The sequence below is a fragment of the Mercurialis annua genome, linkage group LG2, assembly GCF_937616625.2.
Source record: "Mercurialis annua linkage group LG2, ddMerAnnu1.2, whole genome shotgun sequence".
NCBI lineage: Eukaryota > Viridiplantae > Streptophyta > Magnoliopsida > Malpighiales > Euphorbiaceae > Mercurialis > Mercurialis annua.
The window spans coordinates 52,800,984-52,827,272 of NC_065571.1; the positions used below are offsets into that span (position 1 = coordinate 52,800,984).

General features: G+C 33.0%; 1 protein-coding gene and 1 pseudogene across 1 annotated transcript; one reads left to right on the forward strand and one right to left on the reverse strand.

Annotated features, from left to right (window-relative positions):
* Positions 1–1,366: 1,366 nt before the first annotated feature.
* LOC126668717 (uncharacterized) lies at positions 1,367–9,423 on the reverse strand (annotated as a pseudogene).
* A 13,032-nt stretch (positions 9,424–22,455) lies between these two features.
* On the forward strand, positions 22,456–25,600 carry LOC126670227 (putative pectinesterase 63). The gene is made up of 4 exons (XM_050363906.2): positions 22,456–23,000; positions 24,148–24,354; positions 25,031–25,269; positions 25,342–25,600. Exons 1-4 carry the CDS (start codon positions 22,476–22,478, stop codon positions 25,499–25,501), a joined length of 1,131 nt encoding a protein of 376 aa, XP_050219863.1. The 5' UTR covers positions 22,456–22,475; the 3' UTR covers positions 25,502–25,600.
* Positions 25,601–26,289: the final 689 nt, after the last annotated feature.

The window sequence follows — 26,289 nt, forward strand, 5'->3', positions numbered from 1 at the left end:
AACAATTAAATCAAAATATTCTTAACAAAACACGTTAAATCATGGTTTATCAAATTCCCCCACACTTGAGCTTTTGCTTGTCCTCAAGCAAACTGAATTCAGCCCGTGCTATAATGCATCAATACACCCATGAATCATATCAAGAGATTTAGTAACCAAAATACACTTAAAGAAAAGTTAACAACACCAACCAAATTACAAAATTCATTCACTACATACGATGATTAGATGACCTACAAAAACAGTATAGAAAATATCTCAAGCCTTTATTTATTCAAATAATTAAACTAAGCAAATCTAGTAAACTGAAATATGAACCACAAATCGAAAATTCATGAGTAAAAGTATGAAGAAAGTTGCTTGCTCTATTTTTTTTTCTTTGAGTGCGTTTTACGCTCCATCTCTTTAGTGGGTGCGTTTTACGCTCCATCCCACTCTTATTTTCTTTTGAATTGAACACTCTATCTACTTGAAACGTCATCTAGCTTCTCCACCGAAAATACATCAACTAGAAAACATCAACGGTGTACTTTGCCAAATCACAATTTCAAGTGGCTTTAAGCCCTATTCATAATCTTGACCACTAAAAATATAAAAATTCATGTTCATAGAGTCAAAATTAGCGGAATAGTAATTTCTTTTAATTCCGAGTGATCAAAAAGAATTTTTTTTTTTTCTTTCTCTGGTGAGTGCGTTTTACGCTCTATCTCACCTCTTTGAAGCAACTATAATTCATACCAACACTCATTCTCATCTACTTCCGGTTCACATTAAAGTTTAAAAGATTTACAAAGGTTAATGAAATAAATAAACTTTTAGCTTTCAATACGCACTAAAAATGTCATTAAATCATCGCACAAGCTATAATCATAAACAAAAAATAACCTAAGTTGATGAATGTCAAACAATTCAGTAAGTGCTATTTGGTCACTTGACTCTAGTGATAATTCAAAGGTAATCAACTCATCACAGAACGTTCAGCTAAAACGGTTCGAAGGACAAGCTAAAAACGAACTAAAAAGATTAAACAAAAGAACAATGCCAAAATTACTCTTCCCCCACACTTAATTGCAGATTGCCCTCAAAATGCACATAACAAAAATTAAATTCAAGCAACTAGAAAACAGAAAACTCCCCTGACTTGGCGTCTTAACGGCGAGAGTTCCTGAATGCGGCAACTAAATAAAGGAAGAAGAAGTCCACCAATGTCATAAACAAAAATTGCACAAACAGAGTGAATACGTCAGACTATTACAGACCACAGGATAGAAGTCAAAAACAAAACAAAATAAAAACTAACTAATGAACCAAAAATAAAAATAAAGAAGGAAAAGAAAAAGAAAAAGAAAAACAAACAGTAGCCGAATCAAGTAGAGGTAGAGGGCTGCTCCTGAGTTGGGCGGGCATCTTGTGCCTCAAGTCGAGCTCGAATCAGTGCAACATCGGAATTTGTCTTCTCGATGGTTTCAGTGTTCCGCTGAAGTTGTTCCTTGATGGACGCCACATCCTTTTCGACATTCCTACAAATCCGCAAAATCTTCTGTAGTAAGGATCGCTTAGGACGAGAAGAAGTGGCTGCGGGCGCTGGAATATTAGGTGGTGGAAACACAGTGTGAGCCGCTTCATCTTGATTTCCCGGGGCAGCCGGTTCATCGCCTTCCAAACAACTAACTCTTTTGGGGTCTGGCTGCGCTCCTTGTGGAAGCGGGTTGAGCTGTAAATTCCTCCAAACGCCTTCATGTCTTCGAAAGCCCATGTAGTACAAGGATTCACAATTTAGTTGTGGTACCGCGATGAATTGCACTCCCGCAGGAAAAACTTCCATGTAATAAGCAATAATCATGCTAATGATAACAGGAAACACAAAGGCCTTATCTTGCTTATCAGAGCGGAGAACATCACGGATGCCTTGAATTATCAATTGTCCAAGCTGGACTCCTGATAAATTTCCTAACCCATTGATCATTTTATCCATAAAATAGACATCAGTGTGTCTAACCTCATTGTACCCTCCAGCTCGCGGCATGACATTGAAACTCAGTAAGTAGGCGATCAATCGCTGCCGAATGGTCAAATACTTAGCATAAAGTAGTGATTTCCCTCTCGCGGATTTCCATTGCAAACCTAGCCGATCCACGGCCTCATTAACTGACCAAGCTGTCTCACATTCCACAGTGTGATGAAGAACAGAAAATACCTCTCCATGCTCAGGAATGCCCAAAATCTCAGAAATGTGAGCAGCTTCTATGTCGATTTCCACTCCGCGAACCTCAGTAAAGATCCTCGTATTGCTACTTGACTCTTTATCGGTGGTGTTGGCATAAAACTCTTTAACCAAAGCCGGGTAGCAAGGATGTTGCAACTGAACCAATTTCTCCCAACCAAGAACTCCGAAAGCGTCAGATATGTGGAATAATCTATCCACGTGCGGTGATATGGCTTTCTCCATCACGAGATTGTTCTCCTTCCTCTGATCATACCACTTTGCGTTGTCAGCTAAAGTGAACTTTGACTGATCGTAAGATGCGGTAGCTGCTGTACGGACACGGCGTTTTGTAGCTCCGGCGCGTGAGACCGCTGCACTACGCTTGCTTCTAGCACCGCTCATAGCTGCCAATATAAAGTAAAACAATATTCTAAAATTAGCATCTATATGAAACAAACAAACACCAAAAATTCAGCAGCCCTTAAGTTCAAAATTTACCGTATAAGCAACTAAAAATAAGCCAACACAATTAGGTACAACATAACTTACACTACCATCACAACTTCTCAACTATATGAATTTTAAATGGTAATTACTCAAATGCAATAAAGTTCCTGCAATCGTTTAAGCTGAAAAACAAATGTCTCATGGAAAAGTCTTAAACAAATGCACCAAATTAGAGTGTTAACCAAAATCATTCAATAGTTACTCCTAGAAAGCATATCATAGTTGAACAACCCAAATTATTCTAAGTTACAATAACAATTGTAATGAAATAACATGGGTCACACAACTAAGTCATCTTCTCTAATCACTATTTAGCAACAATTATACTTGAAATTGACAAAACACCTAATGCTAAGGATTAAGCGAACATCACAATTTAGGTACAATAATTGCTAGATGAAACTTAAACAACCCACACCCAATCTTTACATCATGCAAAAACAGCCTATACATCCAAATTAGTGCATCAATGTGATAAACAACCCAATAGCCTAAACAATATATTAAATGAAGAACAATAATTACCAACCATAAAAAGTAACATACCTTAATGAAAGAGAGACTCCACCTAAACCAAAATACAAGAGAAATAAAGTCCCAAATTTGAGAAAAAATTCTCAAATTTTCGGATTTAAGCTATTAGGGTTTAGGATTTGCAATTGGGAAAAGGTGAAAGAAGGGTGATGGGAGGTAATGATAAGTGAAATTGATTAAGTATTGGGTGTCTTGGATGAAGTAGAAGCCATTTATGAAAAAGAATGGAGGTTAGAGGGTGAGGGGAAGAAGATGAGTGCTTATGGAAGAAGAGAGGAGATGTTTAGGAGGAAAACTGAATGAATTTTTCGGGCTGCTCTTGTTTTAAACACTTAACTCGAAATTTTTTTTTTATTTATTTTACGTGACCGGATCTACCGGCCGGACCTACTGGGTAGGTCCGGCTGGAGATCCGGCCGACCTGCTGGGCAGGCAGAAGCTGGGTCGGACCTATGGCCGGATCTGCTGGGCAGGTCCGGTCACAGGTCCGGTTTGCTCCCTGGACCTTTCTGTGAACCAGCCGGTCCTGTGGCCTGATCTGCTGGGCAGGTCCGGTCACAGGTCCGGTCAAAGGGGAAAAAAAAATCAGAATAATAAAAAAAACGAGCTAAATGCCCAAACTTACAGTTAACTGAATTAAAACACAAAGGAGAGCAATACGCTACTTACCTGTGGTCGGCTACGACACTGCAAAAGAAAAACAACTAAACAAAAGAAATTCATTAAACAAAATAAAAAAAATCAAAACATAAAATAAAAGCAATTGTAAATTTTCTGGGTTGCCTCCCAATTAGCGCTATGTTTAACGTCTTTAGCTAGACTCAGTGAGATGTCTATCAAGCATCAAAAAGCACAGAAAACGCTTTTTCAATTTGCCCACTTTCAAGATAAGGTTTAAGTCGTTGACCATTTACCTTAATGAGCTGGTTATCCTTACCTTCAATCTCGATTGCACCATGAGGGAATACTCGAGTGACAATGAACGGTCCGGACCATCTTGATTTCAACTTTCCTGGAAAAAACTTAAAGCGAGAGTTAAATAAAAGAACCTTTTGCCCGCTTTTAAATTCTTTCCGAATGATATGCTTGTCATGCCACGCTTTAGTTCGCTCTTTATAAATTCGTGCATTCTCAAAAGAATCACGTCTAATCTCATCAAGCTCACTAAGTTGTAGCAAACGCTTTTCTCCGGCAGTTTTCAAGTCATAATTAAGCTTTTTTACAGTCCAATAAGCACGGTGCTCTAACTCTACCGGGAGATGACAAGGTTTACCGAACACTAGCCTATATGGTGACATTCCTAAAGGTGTCTTAAACGCTGTTCGGTACGCCCATAGTGCATCGTCAAGCTTAAGAGACCAATCTTTCCTAGAAGCACTAACAGTTTTCTCAAGAATTAACTTAAGTTCCCTATTAGATATTTCTACTTGCCCACTAGTTTGTGGGTGATAAGGGGTACTAGTCTTGTGTTGGCATCCATATTTATTCATAAGACTTCTGAATTGATGATTCTGAAAATGGACACCGTTATCGCTAATCATGACTCTAGGAACCCCATAATTGGAAAAGATGTGTTTCTTAATGAACTTGACTACACTACTAGCAGTATTATCTTTTAGTGCAACAGCTACAACCCATTTTGAAACATAATCGACTGCGACGAGAATGTATTGATTTCCAAAAGATGGTGGGAAGGGACCCATAAAATCAATACCCCATACATCAAAAATTTCTACCTCAAGGATGCCTGTCTGAGGCATCTCGTTTCTCCGGCCAATGTTTCCAGTCCTCTGACATTTATCACACGCCAATACGAAGCTCCTTCCATCCTTAAAGAGTGTTGGCCAATAAAATCCACTTTGTAGCACTTTCGCCGACGTTTTAAGTCCGCTATGATGTCCGCCATAAGGAGAAGAATGACATTCCTGCAGAATTGGGATCATCTCTTCCTCTGGTATACATCGTCGTATGATTCCGTCAGCACATCTTCGAAAAAGTAACGGTTCCTCCCATATGTAGTATTTCACCTCAGATAGAAACCGTTTCTTTTGATGGTAGGAGAATTCCTGTGGAACAATGTTAGATACCAAATAATTCACAATATCAGCAAACCATGGTACCTCAAGTTCCTGGGCTGCCCATAACTGTTCATCCGGAAAGTCATCATTAACCGTTTCCTCCTTACTAAGCTTCCCATTTTCCAATCTAGAGAGATGGTCAGCTACAACATTCTCGGAGCCCTTCTTATCCCGGATTTCGAAATTAAATTCCTGCAAAAGAAGAACCCATCGAATCAATCGTGGCTTAGCATCTTGTTTAGAAATGAGATACTTAATTGCGGAGTGATCCGTGTACACTATCACCTTTGAACCTACAAGATAAGAACGAAACTTGTCAAATGCATAAACCACAGCTAAAAATTCCTTCTCAGTAGTGGCATAATTTATCTGAGCACTATCGAGAACCTTGCTCGCATAGTATATTACATGTGACTTTTTATCCTTCCTCTGTCCTTAAACAGCGCCAATAGCAAAGTCACTTGCATCACACATTAGTTCAAAAGGGAGTGACCAGTCAGGGGAAACAATAATGGGGGCAGAAATAAGAGCTTTCTTTAATGTGTTATAGGCAATAAGACAACTTTCATTAAAGTGAAAAGTAACATCTTTGATCAGCAAATCACAAAGAGGTTTAGCAATTTTTGAAAAATCTTTAATGAACCGTCTGTAAAAACCTGCATGACCCAGAAAACTCCTTACTGCCTTCACTGAGTTTGGAGGTGGCAACTTCTCTATTACCTCCACTTTCGCTTGGTCGACCTCAATACCTGCAGCTGAAATTTTATGCCCAAGGACGATTCCATTTTGTACCATAAAATGGCATTTTTCCCAATTCAGAACTAAATTGGTCTCTTCACAACGCTCTAATACCCTGTCTAGATTGGATAAACAAACGTCAAAGGAAGAGCCAAATACAGAAAAATCGTCCATAAAGACCTCAATGATCTTTTCTACCATGTCAGAGAATATAGCCATCATGCATCTCTGAAAAGTACCTGGAGCATTACATAAACCAAATGGCATTCGGCGATACGCAAAAGTGCCATACGAACATGTGAATGTCGTATATTCCTGATGTTCAGGATCGATAGGCACTTGATAGTAACCCGAATAGCCATCTAGAAAGCAATAAAATTGATGCCCAGCTAAACGCTCTAACATCTGATCAATGAAAGGTAAGGGAAAGTGGTCCTTACATGTGGTCGCGTTCAGTTTGCGATAATCGATACATACTCTCCAACCGGTGACCATCCTCGTCGGAATCAGCTCATTGTTGTCATTCTTGACCACGGTTGTGCCTCCTTTCTTTGGTACAACTTGCACAGGACTCACCCAGGCGCTATCAGAGATAGGGTAGATGATCCCTGCGTCAAGAAGCTTAATCACTTCAGCCCGCACAACCTCCTTCATGTTCGGGTTGAGTCTTCTTTGTCCTTGGACACTAGGGCGATGTTCCTTCTCCAATCGAATCTTATGCATGCAGATCGATGGATTAATCCCTTTAATGTCATGAATCGACCATCCGATCGCCTTGCTTCGATTCCTCAAAACCCGCATTGTCTTCTCTTCCTGCACATCAGATAGACCAGAAGAAATAATAACAGGATATGTGTCGTTAGGCCCAATGAAAGCATATTTCAAATGAGATGGTAGCTGTTTTAGCTCTAGCTTTGGTGGTTCTACAACTGTTGGTTTTGGTTTTGGTTCCCATTTAAGCTCATCATATTGAGGCTTGTATCTATAGGTCCTGAAACCTTCACCTTCTAATCGCATAGCACACTCAGCTATTTCAGGATTTTCATCCTTCTCATGCGAACTCAAAATTAAACATGCTTCTAATGGTTCCTTGAATGATTCCTGTTCAGCAACATGGAAAATAGCATGGTCAATCACATCAACACTAAAACAAGAATCATCACGTGATGGGTGTTTCACCGCCTTAAGAATATTAAATTCTTCTTTCTCACTCCCCATCCTAAAGGTAAGTTTACCTTGAACAACATCAATCAACACACCTCCTGTAGCTAAAAACGGTCTACCTAAAATCATAGATAAATCATTTTCATCTTCTGTTTCTAGAATAAGAAAATCTGCAGGAAAATAAAACTTGCCCACTCGCACAAATAAGTCTTCTACAATGCCTAAAGGATATTTGATCGATCGATAAGCCAATTGTAGAGACACAGTTGTGGGCTTCATCTCTTTCATACCAAGCCTCTTATAAAGGGATGCAGGCATAATATTCACACTAGCACCAAGATCACACAAACATTTAGAGATAGTAGTAGCACCAATAACACAAGGAATAGAAAAACTTCATGGGTCCTTAAGCTTAGGTGGTAGCTTCTTTTGAAGTATGGCACTGCATTCTTCAGTTAAAGCTACGGTGGCGTACTCCTCTAGCTTGCTCTTGTTGGAAACTAGTTCTTTTAAGAACTTGGCATAGGAAGGCATCTTAGCAAGGGCCTGCAAAATAGGAATATTAAGCTCAATCTTTTTAAAGGCATTAAGAAAGTGCTGAAAATTGTTGTCAGTAGTTTTCTTCTTCAGCCTTTGTGGATATGGAATAGGTGGAACATAAGGTTTGACTGAAGGATCAGCCACCACTTCCTTATCAAGATTATTCCCTTGCTTTGCATCGTGTTCACTCTCTTCCTTGTCGTCCCCCTCGTCGACAATCTCAATTACTTTCTTGCCCTTGCTTCCAGTCTCCACCTGAGTCCCGCTCCTGAGACTGATGGCCATAACTCCCTCCTTTGGATTATTTTCAGTATTACTAGGGAGTTTGCCTTGTTCACGTTCAGCAACAGTTCTTGCCAACTGACCCAGCTGCAACTCTAATTTGTGAATTGATGCTTGACTTGACTGTGCCAACTGGTCAATTTTTGCATCCATCTTCTTAACAGTGGTATCTTGAGTTGCTAAAAACTGAGATATCATCTCTTCCACAGAAGGCTTCCTGTCCGGATTATTCTGTTGTTGAGGCGGAGGAACTTGTCTTTGTTGCTGAAATCCCGGAGGTGGTGCTTGCCTATTCGCTCCTTGATCCCTCCAAGAGAAATTTGGGTGATTGCGCCATCCAGGGTTATAAGTGTTTGAGAAAGGGTCATTCTTGACTTGTCTACCCTGGAAGGCTCCCATGAAATTGGCTTCCTCACAGTTTGGTGGTGCCGATTCAACGATTGCGCACACATTTGCATTGTGTCCACACATCCCACAAAAGGCACACGACTCTCGATTGGAAGTATCTCTGTCTACAAGCATCTTGACTTGCTTGGTTAAATCAGCCATTTGTGCCGAGAGATCAGAATGAGAACTGATTTCATATACTCCTGCTCTTTTCCCTCTGATTGCCTTCTGCCTCGAATTCATCGCTAACTTTTCATAAGTTTTCATGAGTTCTGCAGCTGTTGTATCTCCATAATAACCTCCAGAAGCTGTGTCAACCAGTGTTTGACAATTAACATTCAGGCCATCATAGAAAAACTGAGTCAGCAAATTTTCTGGCACTTGGTGATGAGGGCATTGAGTCAAGAGCAGTTTAAACCTTTCCCATGCTTCATGAAAAGATTCTGGATCCCGTTGCACAAAGTTGCAAATTTTTGCCCTGAGATCCATGGTCTTTTGTGGTGAGTAGAACCTCAGCATGAATTCATTGTAGACATCCTCCCATGTGAGAAAAACACCTTCTGGCTGGTTCAATAGCCACTGTCTCGCGTCTCCTTTCAGACAATGAGGAAAACACCTCGTCCTTAGCTCATCCTCATTGAGATTGTTCAGCGGTAAAGTCTGCACAATACCATAGAAATCTCTGATAAAGGCTAGTGAGTCTTCAGTAGCCGTTCCATTAAACTGAGGCAGCATATTGAGATGGAAAGTTTTGAGCTCATAGTTCCTTGCTGCTTCACTCAAACGGATACAAGACGGGTTTGCAGTAACCGTTGGCCTTTGAATATCACGTAGCCTTTGCTCTTGATTGGGATTAACTAATCCGTTCATGTTTTCAGCTGTGTTTTGTCTTCTTCTTGCTCTATTTGCGCGGCACGTTCGTTCAATCTCTGGGTTCAGCTCAAGTATTTCTTCGTTATTAAGACTTTTTGATCGTCTCAATAGCATTCAAATCCTGGAGTTGACAAAGAGAATTGAAAGAATAAGACTGAAAGTAAAGACTGGAATTAATAAAATAATAATTAAAAACAACGTTGTCCCCGGCAACGGCGCCAAAAACTTGATAGCTAAAAATGCAACTCCTGCAATTATACAGAATGTAATCGTAGCAAACAAGGTCGTATCCACAGAGACAACGGATTAACTATTATTCGTATTAATTTTAGCTAAGACAATTAAAATTTGAATGTAATTTATTTGAACTAATTAACTAAAGTAAATAGAACGACAAATACTAAGATGTAAAGATAAATTAATGGCGAAGAACACTAGAGTTTCGGGATTTCACTTAATTATAAGATACATTGTCATCTATGGAATTGATGTGATTCAATGACGGTATTCAAAATTGCTTTAGTATTCTCTCGAATCAAGAAAGCCTATTCAATTAAAGTGAGTTTAATTTCTCAATCCAAACCCTAATTTAATCGAATGGTGAAGGATTACAACCTATATGTCATACACAAATCCGTAGGTATATCTCTATCCTACGGTAGTTATGCGAATTAATTCTAGATCAGAATTTATGTTTCATCTCTCGATACTTCACATAAATTCTAGATAAAGTTCAATTGACGGCCAAACAATCAAACAACGATAAACACAAGAATTAATTACTGAGAACACGATATTAAACAATCTCTTGCTAATATAAAACTTCAATCCATAAAATAACAATGAATCTCATAATTAAACTACATCCCTAGCTCTAATGTAAAAGTTTAGCTACACATAATCTGAGATTGGAAAGCAAAAACAGAATTAAAAGAGTTCATTGAGTAGAGAATAAGGAAAAACTCTTTGATTCCAGGTTAGATCAATTGTCAGTTGATTCCCTCCTTCGATCGTTAAGAATCCTTGATCCACTCGCCAATTCGGTCTTTTTCCTCCTTGGGGTTGCTTACAGAGTCTCTGAGTTGTGTAAAAATCGAACCCTAGCTCAGCTCCTCTTTTTGCCTTTTATAGTCTCCAAGTCTCAATAGAAAACCTTCAAAAACGGACTAAAACACGCTGACAACCGGACCTGCTGACCGGATCTACTGGGCAGGTCAGGCTACAGGTCCGGCTGAGTTTCTGTCCCGGCAGTAAGTTGACCGGACCTCCAGACGGTTCTACTGGGCAGGTCCGGCTGGTAGGTCCGGCTGGGTCCCCAAAAAATTTGCCTCCTTGGCCGGTTCTGCAAGTCAGGTCCGGCCGGTAGGTAAAGTCGACTCTGAAATGACGAATTCTACTGCAATTTCGATTCATTCGGCTCTCCATTATTCAATTGCTTGTTCCTAAAGAAAGTTAATAAACTCAACGAATCAGGGTATAATTAAACCATAATTTACGTAATCGCATAACAATTAAATCAAAATATTCTTAACAAAACACGTTAAATCATGGTTTATCAAGCGGCTTCTTGAAGAGCCAAGATTAATGGCCCCGACGTTATTTAGTTAAGGATGTTCGAGTGCGTTAGCAGCAGTCTTTGCCCTTTTTGTTAAATTCAATTTTAATGAATAGAATTACTTGACAATTGTCATTAGTCATTACTATTATTCTTAATCAAGCGTCAATTCTAAAAGCATGGACTTTCTGTCGAAAATATATACATATACAGTTTTAAATAATTTACAAGCTAATTCATATGATTTTTAAAATGGACATTTTTTATTTATTTATTGGTCTTTTTCGTTTCACTAATGCAGCTGACTTTAAATGAATTAAAATTTTGAACTTTTTGACCGTTTCAATAACAATTTAGCTAATTTGTGATATAAAATACTAAAAATAGGCATAATGGAGGATTATATATAGGCGACTGTACATTAAATATTTAATATCAGGTTATATATAATTAAATATATAGAATTTAATATAAAACAAAATAACTCAAATTCTCGACCACAAATGAAGAATAATTACTACCAACTCCCTAAATTTATATCTAATTCATTAACTGACTTATGATTTTTCTTTTTCTTTTTAATAATTGGAAATGCTTGATCTCTGTGGCGGAGCCACATAGGCCACAAGAGGGTCTCTTAATTAAAAAAAAAACAATTAATACCTATAATTTTTTACAAATTTTAGACAGTACATAGGAAAATATAACACCTTGTTTCTCTTAATTGTAATAAATTTTTAATTTATGTACTACATAAAAAAATATCATATTTTGCCTCACTTAATGATAACGGGACCAGTAATACAAAGACGGTAAAACAGCCTCATCTACATCGGACCTCACCCGGTCAAGCGTATATGGGGATCCGGCACCAAACGATCACTATGACCGACTTGCCAAAAACGGAGATCACACTGAAGGCCGAATCGTAACAGGATCATCTCGGGGAAAGACACCACGGTCAAAGTCAAAACAGAGCTCGGCACACTGCTCCCACACCGAGCTGAACTTTTCTCGTAACAAACTCTAAACAGAATCTGACATATAGATGGTTCTATGTATCGCATATTTTACTCGATAAGCGAGACGTAACGAGAATGTGCCACATCAGCTAACTGATTATGTGGGGACCAAAGAAGAGCAGTAATCCACTGCGGAATACGTGTACCAGATAAACCTATATAAACCACCTTATGGACAAACCCTAAAAGGTATTTCTTTCTTACTATACACTCTTTCTTTTCTCTTCTTTTTTCTTTTCTTCTTCTTCCTCATAAAATACTGAATAGATCGTCGGAGCGAATTGCCGGTGTCCCCCACCGGTATTTTGTCTGACCTTCTGTGTTCGTTTTTTTATCTCTTCAGGTACATCTGACCGGTTCAGGCGGCAGTGATTTATCACATTTAAATTTCTGGCTACACCCCTCAGATTCTTTTTAAATTTAATTTTGGACTTAAATGGCAATTTGCCCCTTCAACTTGTAAGCAATGGATAATTAACACATACATTAACTTTGTGGGCAAATTAGTCACGAACTTGTTGATTATGCAATTAATCCCATTTTGGAAATTTGCCCTCTTAACTTGTAAGCTAATTGTTCCCTAAATTGGCAATTTACCCCCTCAACTTGTAAACTAATTTGCCCAAATGAGATTAATTGCAAATAAATATCAAAGTCATGACTAATTTACCCACAAAATTATTTTATGTGTTAATTGCTCATTGGTTATAAGTTGAGAGGGCAAATTGCCAATTAACTCTTTAATTTTGTTTACTTACTTTCTGTTATATCTGTTTCTTTTAGTTTGGTAAATTGGTAAATTTGTTATATTTTAAATAAGTTAATACATCTGAAATTATTATTCTGGCATGTTATTTTATATTTTCAATAGTTCCAAAGGATTTTACTTACATAAACTATCTAAAATATATAATTTATTTATTTATAGTAATTTACTATTACTTAAAAATTAATATTTAACGTGCACTTACTTAGTTCTGGTAATAAAAAAATATTATCTTTTCGGAAAAAGTAATAAAAACTATTAGTTATTGTATTTAATATATATATTTATGTTAACTTTTTAAAATTGAATTAAATCAACTATAATGAATTTCTTTAAAAAATAGCATGTCTAGTGATAAAAACAAATACTTGAAAAAAGTAAATTGATAAAGCCTTTAAAAAAATCAAATGTAAAACATAAATTTAAGTTTAAGAATTAGAAAGACCTAATATCAAAAGACTTGGACAGTTTGGGAACGATATGATATTATATGACCGGCGAAACAAATGAACGGTGGATATTGCAATTTCTCAGAAGGAAAAATAATCTGTTGGTTGTTACAGCCGTTTTCTCTGTCTGTATCACCCGGGACAAACTGCCTTACATATAGTAAGACAGCCGCTTTAAGTGGCTTTATATTTTTCTGTCCAATCATTGTCACTTTTATTTTACTCTTTTCTCCTTGAGCACAATGCAGACACCAAATTGAACCGAGTCGATCAAAGCCCATCCCTAGAACATAAATAGTAAACACCATGGTAAAATTGTTAATGAACCCAACGGTTTAATTTCAGCTCGATGCTCGAACTCATTCGTTATTCTAGATGAATGAGTTTGAATTCTAACGTTTGTCCGCGTATTTAAATGAGACGAGCTCGACTTTGGCGATGCTTGTTTGGCTCGTTTATGATTATAGATAACTTATATATGAGCTTGCGAGCTGATTTATATATAAATTCGACTAAAAGCTTATGAATTGCTTTATATTTGAACCAATTGAGGATTTGTGAACTCGCTTGTATATACATTCGTGAAATGACTCGTAATTGAGATTGATTATTAGCTCATAATATTAATTATTATAGTTAATTTGATAAACATTATTTTCAATTAATTTTTTTGAAAAGCTTTTTATAAAATTTTAGTTATTTATTTTAATTAAAATTATATTATTTTCTTAAAAATTATTTATATATTTATAAATACATATGTAAAAAATTCAATATAATTTTAATAACGATATTTATATTTTTCAATTTAAATAAAATTATATAATTGTGGACAACGATTGAATTAGTATATGCGTTTGCGAACTTGGTTGGTTTGCACTATTATTTTTAGTTAATTTTAAAAAATAAACTTTAGCGTGTTTTTTAATTAAAACAAAAATTTTAAATCTTGAAGATGTTAGACACGAATTATTACATTTTGAAACATCAAATAATTCTTTGATAAAAATAATATTGACGTGGATGCCGAAATAGTGTATATTATGTTGTCCACGTCATCGTCGTCTATTTTGTATCTTAAATTGCTCAATATTCTAAATTACAAGATTTTGATAGTCCGTGTCTCGCATTGACAAAATTTAAAATTTGTGTTGCCATTGTAAAACATGTTCAACTTTATGATCTAACATTTTTAATTTTTTAATAGGTTTGTATTAATTTAATTTTAGCTTATATATATTTTGTTTCTTTTGGTACTAAACAAGTTGAGTTCAAAATAAATCGAGCTCCAAACAAAACGATATATATTCAGGCACGTTTTGCCCCTAAATGAACTAAAGATAAAACAAGTTGAAATTTAAATTTGAGTTTGTTTATTTAGATGTTAAACGGTTTGAAATCGAACCCATTTTAATTTATCATTTAAGTACTAGCTTCACCTAACTTGTATACAAACTGAATCTGTGCCGAATATAAAATATTATAAAATATAACTAAATCAAGTTTAAATTTGGCAATTAGAGCTCAAGCCAAATATGAATCTCTCGATTATGTAACAAGCTGAACATAATTACTTTAACATCTAATTCGGCTCCACTCCACTCACTTAGGGTTCTATTTTATAGTAAAAACCGAACTGATGGCTGAACCGGTGAGACCATCGGTTTCTGGTCCAACCGTCGATGGATTAGGTTTAGTGATTTTATTTTTAAAAAATGAGCGGCGTATTTAGATTTTTAGCGACAAATATTTTCATCGCTAATTCTCTTAAATCGGTTAGTGGTCCAACCGATTTGTCTGATTCAATCCGGCCTAAACAGGTTCAGCCCGGTTTAACCAGAATTTCGGTTTTTTATATACATATTTTACCAGCCAGTCTGGTTCGGTTTTTAGAACACTGCTATTTTGAAGAGAAACTATGGGGGGTTACTTAAGTCTTTTTACAAATGACAAAGTGAGGTAGTATCCAGTCAGCTTGAAATGACGAGAGACCAAATAGAAAAATAACATCCCACGTGGAGAGTGGGTCTTAAAAATCAGATCTTGGAGCCCATTTCTCTCGTCCATGTTACTTAAGGAATTTTTGTCTCTTGGGAATTAGAGGTCATTTTTATAGTTTCTTTCTAGGATATGATTGTAGACAATGAATATTTATGATATGACTTGATACATGGAGAGGATAATTTAATTTTCAATGTACATATCTTCATAATTTAGACTTACTAGTGACTTGCTTTTAACTTTAATAATGTAGGTCGTTACCAATTCCGTGACTATCTAACATAAATTCTTATATAATTATAAAGATTAAAATTCGATATTTAGCGGTTCTCATTAAATTAACTATTTGACCACAAAAAGAAGTATATATACCAACGCTTTACGTTTACATGCACAGGGACGGATGTAAGGTAGGGCCAGGCAGGGCCTGGGCCCTACCTCACATGAGAAAAAATTTTGGCCTAAGTTTCATAATACAAAGGATTGATTACATAATACAAAGGGTTGGCCTAAGTTACAACTAATATGCAACGTAATACATTATTTGTGCTTGGGCTAACCTAAAAAAAAATTGTGGAATTTCGTAAAATATTCTAACAAAGCCTACATAAATCAATTTTAAATTTTCTTTTTACACAACCCCTATCTAAATTAAATTGTAATTTAAGAATTTCAAATATTTTCCTATTTAAAAACATACTCTTAATTTTTTAATTTTTTATGAATTTTATTTCTATAAAACACATAATATGCATTAACAATTCAATTGAAAGAATTTTCTTACTTAACTATGAATATTATCAAGATATAATTGCGGAATAAGATGACAAATCAATTTATGATTCTTTAAAAGTAGTGATGATGAGAATATTTTATAACGATTTTAAAAGATGAAAACCCGTAAAATAAAATTGCCTCTAATTAAAAAACGATGATTCCTATTTGTTTTGTCATGCGTTTTTTTACTTTTCATTTATATAATATTAAAAATTTAATAATAATATATTTTATTCATGTTTTTCGTGAAAAATATCTTTATTTTTATTAATTAAATTTGTGCCCTATCTCAACTTTCGGGCTAGCTTCGTCACTGTACATGCATAACTATTTTTAAAAAATAAAACAAAAATCAAAATCTCAGCTAACAGTTTAATCTTTTAAATAAACATAAAAGTTATTTAAAAAGAATTAATTGGAAAAAAAATACTAAACTTAGCATATTTTATAATTACAAAGTAAATTTTAAAATTTGACAAAATCAATAATAAATTTTTATTTTTTTACAAATCATAATACTTACCTATTTGTCGTCGAAAAAACTGTAGTGTGGTAGCAAAACAATGTAGACTACTACTTTAGCATTTTTTTCAACGAAAAACAGTTTGATGTTTTGATTTACAAAAAAATAAAAGTTGGTGAGTGATTTTTTTTAAATTATACTTTATTTACATATTACATTAAAAATCGTAATTTAATTTGCATTTCAACTTGTAAAAATATTTTTTGTTTAAAACTTTGGCATAATTGAGTTTTATCTCAATTGATAAAAGACAAACATTATGTTGTTAAAGTTAAATCATCTAACATTATGATATCATATAAAATTTTGATAAGACTCTAAAATATCAGGTAAAATGTCGACATATAATGCAAAGTCACATCAAATTATTAATTATGTTAATTACCAATACTTATTTAAATTTTATCTAATTTATTAACACAGAATTCATTTATATTCTCCAACAGAGGTGACACTTAATAATTAAATTCTGATTAATGATACATTGCATTGTAGCTATGTTTTTGTGTCAAGAGTTAATGACAGGAAACATAACCTAAAAATAGAAATACTAGATTAGAATGAAATAAAACTAAATGATGGAAAGTGATGGAAGTTAGAAGAAAATTATAACGTAATAAGCCCACATAGCAATTTGGAGATCGTGAGTGGTGGCCTTGAAATCCCAATGAAAATGACACTTAAGGTGTTAACCACTTAATAATTAAATGTAAATTGCAAGATCATTGGATATAGTACTACTATAGAATGATGTTGAGTTTTAACAAAAACAACTCATAGACACTAATATTTTTATGTTAGAGATAGTTAAAATAATTAACTTCATCTAATAGATTAGATTTTTGGAGGCAAAACTCTTTTTGAGGTCCATGTATTTTATTTTTTTATTTATTTCATATTTATCCAATTATCTAATCTTTTAACAAAATTTTCAAAATAATGCTGAATTTAAATTATATGAGACCTACACATTAATTTAAGCACCAAAAAGCTATATACTACACAATAATAAGATTTATAGTTAAAAACTTATCCAACAAAATAAATTTTAAAATTGATTGATTCTTTCACAATCAGTCCCCCTCCTTTAGCTATTTCGGTTCAAATTTCTCCATTAAAAAAAGTTCAAATTTGAGCTTTTATAAATAAAAAAAAAAGATTACAGAAATGATGTAAACTTCAACATATATATATATTTAAACTTCAACATATATATATTTATAATTCTTGGTAAGACCTTTTTGAAAATAAAAATTAAAATGAATCCTTTGCTGACATATAAATAAAGTTAGAGTCAACATGCAATACAAGAATGCCAAAGATATTGAAAGAAATAACGTAAATTGTTGAACATATTTCATGTTTGAAACCAGATTTGGAATCCCCATTTTATGACATGGAGAAATCAGAGTTTTAGGCTGTGTGTATCCACATTATAGAATTCATTTCTCAGGTGTAATATGATGATTTGAATAATTATTCGATTATATAATATTTTTTGTTAATTTAAAATAATTTAATAAATCCTTTATATCATAAATAAATATATATAAAAAACAAATCAACATATACAAAATTACAATAACATTAATAAATATACTCTAATGAGAAATATTTCGGCTAATCTTAAATTTATATCAATTACATTAAAACAATAAATAAAAAAATATATTTAATTGATAAAATAAAATATAATTTAATACCTTAAGTTGTTTTTATTATAAATTATTCTATACTTTAAAAAATTAAAATAATATAATTTTTTTGAAAAGATATTTACGTATTGCCTTAATTTTTTTATAATTTTTTTATTTAAATTAATAATATACTAATTTATCATGAAAAGAGCAAAAAAATAATATATATCTATAATTTTATTTTGGTTGCCAAATATATTGTGATTTAAAAATTGTCAATCTGGTTTACCAATATTTTAATCTTTGTCAAATATATTCACGATTCATTTTGAGCTGACGAGTCGCGACATTATATATTTCAAGTAGAATAAATTTTATATACATAGACAGTGACGAAGCGAGACATCGATTTCAGGTAGGGCACGATTTAATTTAAAAAGTATAAATATAATACACAAAAATTACACACTAAAAATTTAATTATTAAAAAATATATTTTTATATAATTAATTTTTTTTTTGATTTTTTTTTTAAAAATTAATTTTTTGAGGTAGGGCCCAGACATTGCTTGGCCTTACCTTATCTCCGTCACTGTACATAGACATATAATATTGCCGCAGTACGTTAGTTTTGAAAGGTCATAAGTATGTATGGCAAATTTAAATAGATAAATCAAATTGACAAAATTTGAAGGTCGTGGTATATTTGACAAATGCATTAAAATGCTTGGTAGATAGATTGATTTATCTAAAAAAGATTTGAAATTTTAAATATATTATATTTTTTAGAATTAAATTTTTGTCTTTTCACTGCTTGAATATTATAAAATTATTATTATCACAATATTGAAGCAACTACATTATAGGAAGCGAAAAACAAAAAGAAGAAGATATGAACATGTGATGTCTAAAGTCTGAGGTTATAATACGGCAGAGAAAACCGTGGGTTCTTTTTAATTCAATGGAATTTGCGTCATGCAGTTTATCTTCATACCTACACATTCATTTCATATAGCTCAAAAAAACAGTAGGCGGCTTGCATGTGAATTTTACCAAAAGATAGTGCCAAATGGGTCCAGCTTTTATTTCATGATATATGACATTAGTAGATAACATTATATATGTTTCAATCAAAACCAAACCGGAATAAATTGAAATAATTTTTCAAATCGAATCGATCTTGATTGTCAAGCAACAATTTTTTTAAAAAAAATCGCTTCATTTTGATTGTTTTGATTCGATCTAAATTTAACTAAAACTTTATTTTTTTATGTTTGAAATCGAATTGAAGTACAAAATTACATTTTTATAATATTAGAACTGAATTTAACGGTTTGGTTCAATTATTCGGTCTTTAACTCTCTAATTATCGATCATTACCAAAAATATCATCTCGTATATATATATATATATATATTCCAAGTATTTGCAAATATAAACAAATATATCTCTCTATATATATACACCAACATACATATAGCATGTGTGGAGATTTTAGGGTTTGTGTTGCCTAGCTTGGTAGGTAGATATCAACCACCATATATATGTAATTAATTCATATTGGTTGATTGATTACAGTAACATAACGAAGTGCTAATGCTAGCTTAGCTACAAGATATGTTTTGGTACAAAGGCAGCCCATACTGAATAAATTTAAACAATATCTTTGTAGTTTTGCTTGTATCTTTCTTAGATTCTTATGTATATAATTTCTCTTAAATAATTACAAGCTAGCCATAGTTACCAATGCTTTCTTAAGGTGAAGTAAGACACTCATTAGCGCAGAAAGAAAGAAAAATATTCTATTTTTGATAACTGGAGAGGTAGAACGTGTCATACATCTGACTGGTTACAAATACAATTAGTTGAGCCAGACGGTCTGATCCAGTTTTTTGATCACCACTTCAAACTAGCATATAGACACGGGTAGCAGGCAGTGAGAGAGTAGCTAAAAGGGTCCAATTTAGAGGATAAGAAGTTATATATAAATAGGAGCATCCAAAAGAAAATATATTGTTTCATCATCTTATTAACAAACTAAAAGTGATGAATAGAAATGCATGCATTAAGAGTTGGTGTACGTAGGAGTAACCCATACATGATAAAGTGCAATGTTGACGATGGGATTACGTGCTCTTGTCTTCATTCTTGCATCCTTTTCTTGCAAGACATACTCTCTCAAACTCATGCCATCATTTCTTTTTCTTTTTCAATTATTCGAATTGTATGATTACACACACACACACACACATATATATATGTATGCATAGAATTTGGTCACCATTATTGTTATAAAATTACTACTCAAGTTATTATTTTTCAATCTGGACAAAATTTTGTCTTACTATTAAATTAGTCCATCTCTAGCTTGTATTTAACCTCTTTTTAACCTCAACTTGGCTAAAAAAATTACAATCCTATTTTTGATTTTTTTTTAAATGACAGCTGCTTGAGCTAGAATTTATCTCAGTCAAATGAAATTTGTACAAAAAGATCTGTCTAATTGAGAATATATCTTCATACGTCTTAGACCGACTTTCATAGAGTGTTTTGAATTTAATATATAATTTTAAATATTTTTATACTTTGTAATTTCTTATTTGGTTTCTTAAAATAAGTTTTAAGTTTTTTCCAAAATTGATTTTTGAAATAGCCATAAAATTTATAGTAAAATGAAAATTATAATCATTTCTCTCAAGGTATAGTCAAGTGCGCCTTCTTGCGAAAAACAAAATTGGGCCTTGATATTTATAGGCTTATCTATATCACACTTGTGATTACGCTACAACTATGTTACTTTTAGGCCTGAAAAGTTCAACTACGGCCCAGTCTCTCATTTAATCAGCCCATTTTTTTGTTTTGGACTTGGTCTATCAAACATGCATGACTTGAGTATTGTTATGTTTGGAATTCTTGTTTTGCCGAAAATATTAAAAATTTTATTGATAATTCGACTATAAAAGTTTCAACTTTCAAGTCCAACCACACCGTTTGTGATAGATAATACACCAAACTATCGATTTATTATATATAGGTGACTGAATTTTAGTTTGTTTCGTTTTAATTACTAAACTTTAATTTCATTTCAACATAGATTTTCTAGCTAAAATAATGATGTGGCAACTAGATTTTACCCACGTGATAATCGATTTTTGCATATATTTTTATTAAAAATTGCCATTTATACATAATTTCAATTTAGTGGATAATTTTCAGACTAATTATGCATACATGTCAAGTTTTTAGTTAAAAAAAATAAAATTCGGCTATCATATATGTGAATTTTTTTGTGGGAAAACCTCATGCTGAAATGAATGTTTAATATAAATTGAAATAAAATTAAAGTTTGGTTATTGAATTAAGTCGGAAAACCTCCATTGAAATAAAATTAAAATTTAGCTATATAAATTAAAACAAATCGAATTTTGGTCATCAAAATATAAAAAACATGATAATTTGGATACCTAGTGTCAACTATCCTGCAATATTATATTTATGGCTTAAATACATAAGAAATTACCAATTTTCGCGTGTTTTGGGCATTTAAATCTTTTCACCGACTTCATTTTTGATATAAAATGACACCGTTTGGAGTAAAACGGCACCGTTTTGGATATAAAATGACACCATTTTTGAAAAAAAAAAATCACAGGTAGTTTTAATTGTAATTTTTTTAAAAGTTCATATTAAATATTGCTAAAATTAAAAGATTTAGGAGAAAGTTGGTGATTTTTTGTATTTTTAAGCCTACATTTCTACTCTCTCCGTTTGAAATTAGATGACGTTTTAGGAGATAGCTCACAATTTAAAAAATCAATCAATATGCATTTAATATAATTAGAGACATTGATTAGTGTCCATCAATGCCTCACGTTGCTTGCTTTTCCTTTGAAAGGTGAAAGATGAGGGTAATAGTGGAATGTAAAAATTGAAAGTGTATAGAAATTACAAAACGTCATCTATTTCTAAACAAAACATTTGCTCAAAAACGTCATCTAGATCCAAATGGAGGAAGTATTATTTACGAGCTATATACTTTATATATATTAATAAACTAAATTAAATTTTGGAATTGTATTAATTAATGCTGGAAATCACAAACATTATACATATATATTTTAAAAAAATCAAAATTAAGAGCACTTCACATCTAACCTTAGGTAAAAAAGAAAAAACAGCTAGCTTTTGTTAATCATCCAACTAGCTTTTTCTCATATCCCAAAATAACCCCTACATTTCAACAAATGCAAAATCTTACACGCATTCTTGTTAATATATACTCGTAAACATAAATGATAAAACCCCATTTCCAAAACTGATCACGTACCCATTAGCCTCAACTCAATAACCGTAAACCATGCAAAAACTAAATTAATTTGCATATTATTTCTGATCAAACAGAACCTAAAATTAATTTAATAACCATAGAAAATAGAAATGAAACAATTATTATTCTCTTCTTGTGCTTCATTTTTTATTATGTCACTTCTAGTTCTTCAACTTTGCCCTACGGCCATTTCTCACTCAAAACAGGTCCCTAAAGATATCACAAAGCTCAAAAAATGGGAAGCTGACAATATTAAAGACTTCAACGCCCAAAAATCCGATGTTTCAAAAGGCATTCCACGCATCGTTTTGGATAAAAGATTGGCTGCCGCGGAAAACTCCGTTAGGGTTATCACAGTTGCGAAGCACATTTTTGCAGATTTTGAAACTATTAATGACGCCGTTAATAGTATTCCTGTTAATAACAAGCAAAGAACCATAATTTGGATCAACGGTGGAGAATATTGGGAGAAGATTACTATTAATATCTCTAAGCCTTTTATTACGTTTTATGGTGATCCTGAAGATATGCCTACGATTGTTTTTAACGGGACGGCGGCCGTCTATGGTACGGTTTATAGCGCCACCGTGGCGGTGGAAAGCAGATACTTCATGGCCGTTAATGTTGCATTTGTGGTTAGTTTTCTTTTTCTTTTTGGCAAAACATGTATATGGATCCTTTTACTATCACACTTTATTGAATTGAGTCCTTTTATTTTTATTTATCAAAATTGACTTCCTATTTAGTTTTATAGACATTAGATTTATCCGTCATGGAAATAAAAAGTGTTTCTCCACATGTTGTTAGAGCGAGTGAAATAAAAAAATTATTCACTTTTTATGTTTTCTTTTTTGAATTGGGTCCTTCACTTTCGGTCTAACTTAACACCATTAACACTTTATATAAACAAGAGACTTAATATCTATAAAATTAAAGTATAAAAAATTAATGTATACAAATTGAGGTAGAGGAATCTAATTCAAAAATAAAAGTGATGATATAAGAATTCAAGTATGTGTTCTGCTGCTTCTTTTTTTCTAATTTATTTTAGGCATGTAGATGTGTATATGATGTATAAATAAATAACGTAAGTAGTAGCAATATTATTTCGATATGAGAGTTACATATTCGATTTTCCGCTTGTTAAAATAATAAAAATATATGCATAAAGCTAAAACAAATTTAGAGTGGATTCAAAAAATAAATTCTAATTTTTCATAATCAAAACATTAATTTTTAAAAAATTCTAAAAACACAATGCATGTGCAGCTCATTTAATGATATGATACAAGAAAACACATATCGCTCAGCTTTTTTTGACATTAATATAGCTCAGCTTATTTCATATTTATTATAAAGAAAATGCTAGCTAATTTTCATAAATGGGTACAAACAGAAAGGCAATTAATTAAGGTTGATGCTATTTCTAGAGCAAGAATTGCTAGTGAGAAAATAGAATATTTAGTTTAATAGAATCACTCTTTTTTCAATTGTTAATTTCTTTCTTTTTAATAAAAGATATACAATTTTATCAAAAAAAAAACAAAAATAGTCATTCGTGCAATTTTTATTCGGACAATAGCATATCCATTAATTAATTTGATTTTAGTTTTAATTTTAAAGCACTGACGAAAAAAAATTGAGACCTTTTTTTTGCGTTTAATGGTGTAAAATAATTAAATTTTTATAATTTTTTATAAATTTATTTAAAGTTTTTAAAACTATAAAGCTATATCAATTTGATAATTTCATCTATTTTTTGTGGTTTTATGATGTTAATAGAATTCGGCTCCGATGCCAGATGTGAACAGAACCGGAGCACAAGCGGTGTCAATGAGAATATCAGGGGATAAAGCAGCATTTCACAATTGCAAGTTCGTCGGATTTCAAGACACCTTATGTGATGATAAGGGACGGCATTTCTTTAGAGACTGCTATATTATTGGCACCGTAGATTTCATTTTTGGAAATGGAAAGTCGCTCTACTTGGTATGTACTACTCCATCCACACTCTCTATTCAATTCATACTCTGATTTTCAATACATTAACTTCACTAACGATTACATTATCGTTGTCAGTTCGGACGGATTCGAATTGAATCTGATCGGGCTTGACTTTTCTATATACAAGTCCAAACTCGGCAAGAGTTTAATTTTTACCCAATTTTGCTCAATATAAATTAATTTATACGGGTTCGTACTAAAATTTTCACGAGTACTAAAAACCTAAGAGTCAAATGCCATCCGTAAAAATGTAGATGTAATGCGGATTCGGACTCATCCCAAGCTTGGTATCAAAAGTAAGTGTGCACATGTCTAGATCAATTGCAATGATTTTGAATATGTTATATTTAATTTGTTGCAGTAGATATTTAGCTGTCAGTGCAACAATTTTGTTAACTTCATAGAATTGAATTTTTTATTAATTTATTTGTAACATCCGGAATAAACTCGTAGAACCAAACTGCAACGACATAGAAACGGTATATGAATCTATTATCGAATTGGTTGAACTGACAATTGGTTTGTAAACCGAATCCAAAATTTACTTTTTATATAATTTTGTTCAACCGGCGCAACCGGGACCAGTGGCCTTACTGGTTTGGCTACCGGTTTGATTTTTAAAACGCTGCTAATAGGCATTAGTGTTTGATTGTAAATGCAGAACACAACTATAGAAAGTGTTGCTAAAGATACAGGAGTGATCACAGCTCAAGCTAGACAAAATGTAAGTGATGACAGCGGATTCACATTTATACACTGCAACTTAACGGGCATCGGCAACAATACTTACCTCGGCCGGGCTTGGAAGGAGAGCCCTAGAGTGGTGTTTGCATATACTTACATGGGCAGTCTCATAAACGAGGCCGGATGGTCTACCGGCAAGCACCCGGAATCCAATCGGTATGTTCCTCCAATTTTATTAATTAATTTCTCTGTTGAAATCCACCACAATTTATAATTTTTTGTGTGTAGAAGTGCATATTATGGAGAGTACAAGTGTGAGGGAGCAGGGGCTTTCTCCTCAGGTAGAGTGAGTTATGCAAAATTATTAAGTGATGAAGAAGCTAAACCCTTTTTGAGCATGACTTATATCAATGGCAACAAATGGCTTATTCCTCCTCCAAATATTTGACATCCTTCACCAAATTACACTATTAACCAATATTATTCTTGTACATTAATATTTTTTGATAATTAAGAAGAGAGATAGTGGGGAAGAAAATGAACCCGCTATTTTAACAGAATGCCGCCTGCACTTTCTTTTGCATTAATTGAAAACATCAATTTTTCTTTCTTGAGTTTTATTAATAGAAAGCTGCTAGGTTTTTAGATTTTTTTGTAGTTAAAATTTTATGTATATGTTAAAATTTTAAATTTATAGACCTATAATTAAAAGAATATCATATATATATAATTTAATTGGTTGAACCGGTAATTTAACCATTTGAACAGAGAGATTAAAATTTTGAAGCCATGGCCACACCATTTCAGTTAACACTAATGGAAGCACAATTGAACAATTGACAATATTAATATAGAATTTTTTCTTCTTTTTCTTAGATAGAAGGTATAATCACTCAAAACTCACTCACTTTTAGCCCCTTTTGCAAATATAATCTGACGTAGAAATTTCTCCAATTTTACTCTAATTTACCCTTTTATGTTTCAATTGTACCCCAAAACATTAAATTGACCACTTTTTACTTAAAAAAAAAGTTAAAATAATCCTTCATTTTTAGCTTATATTTCAATTAGACCCTTAAATTATTAATAATATAAAGATTATTTTAAACTTTTTTATAAGTGAAAAGAGGTCAATTTAATATTTTGGGATACAATTGAAACATAAAAGGGCAAATTAGGGTAAAATTGGAGAAATTCTTACGTCAAGATATATTTGCAAAAAGGGTTAAAGGTGGG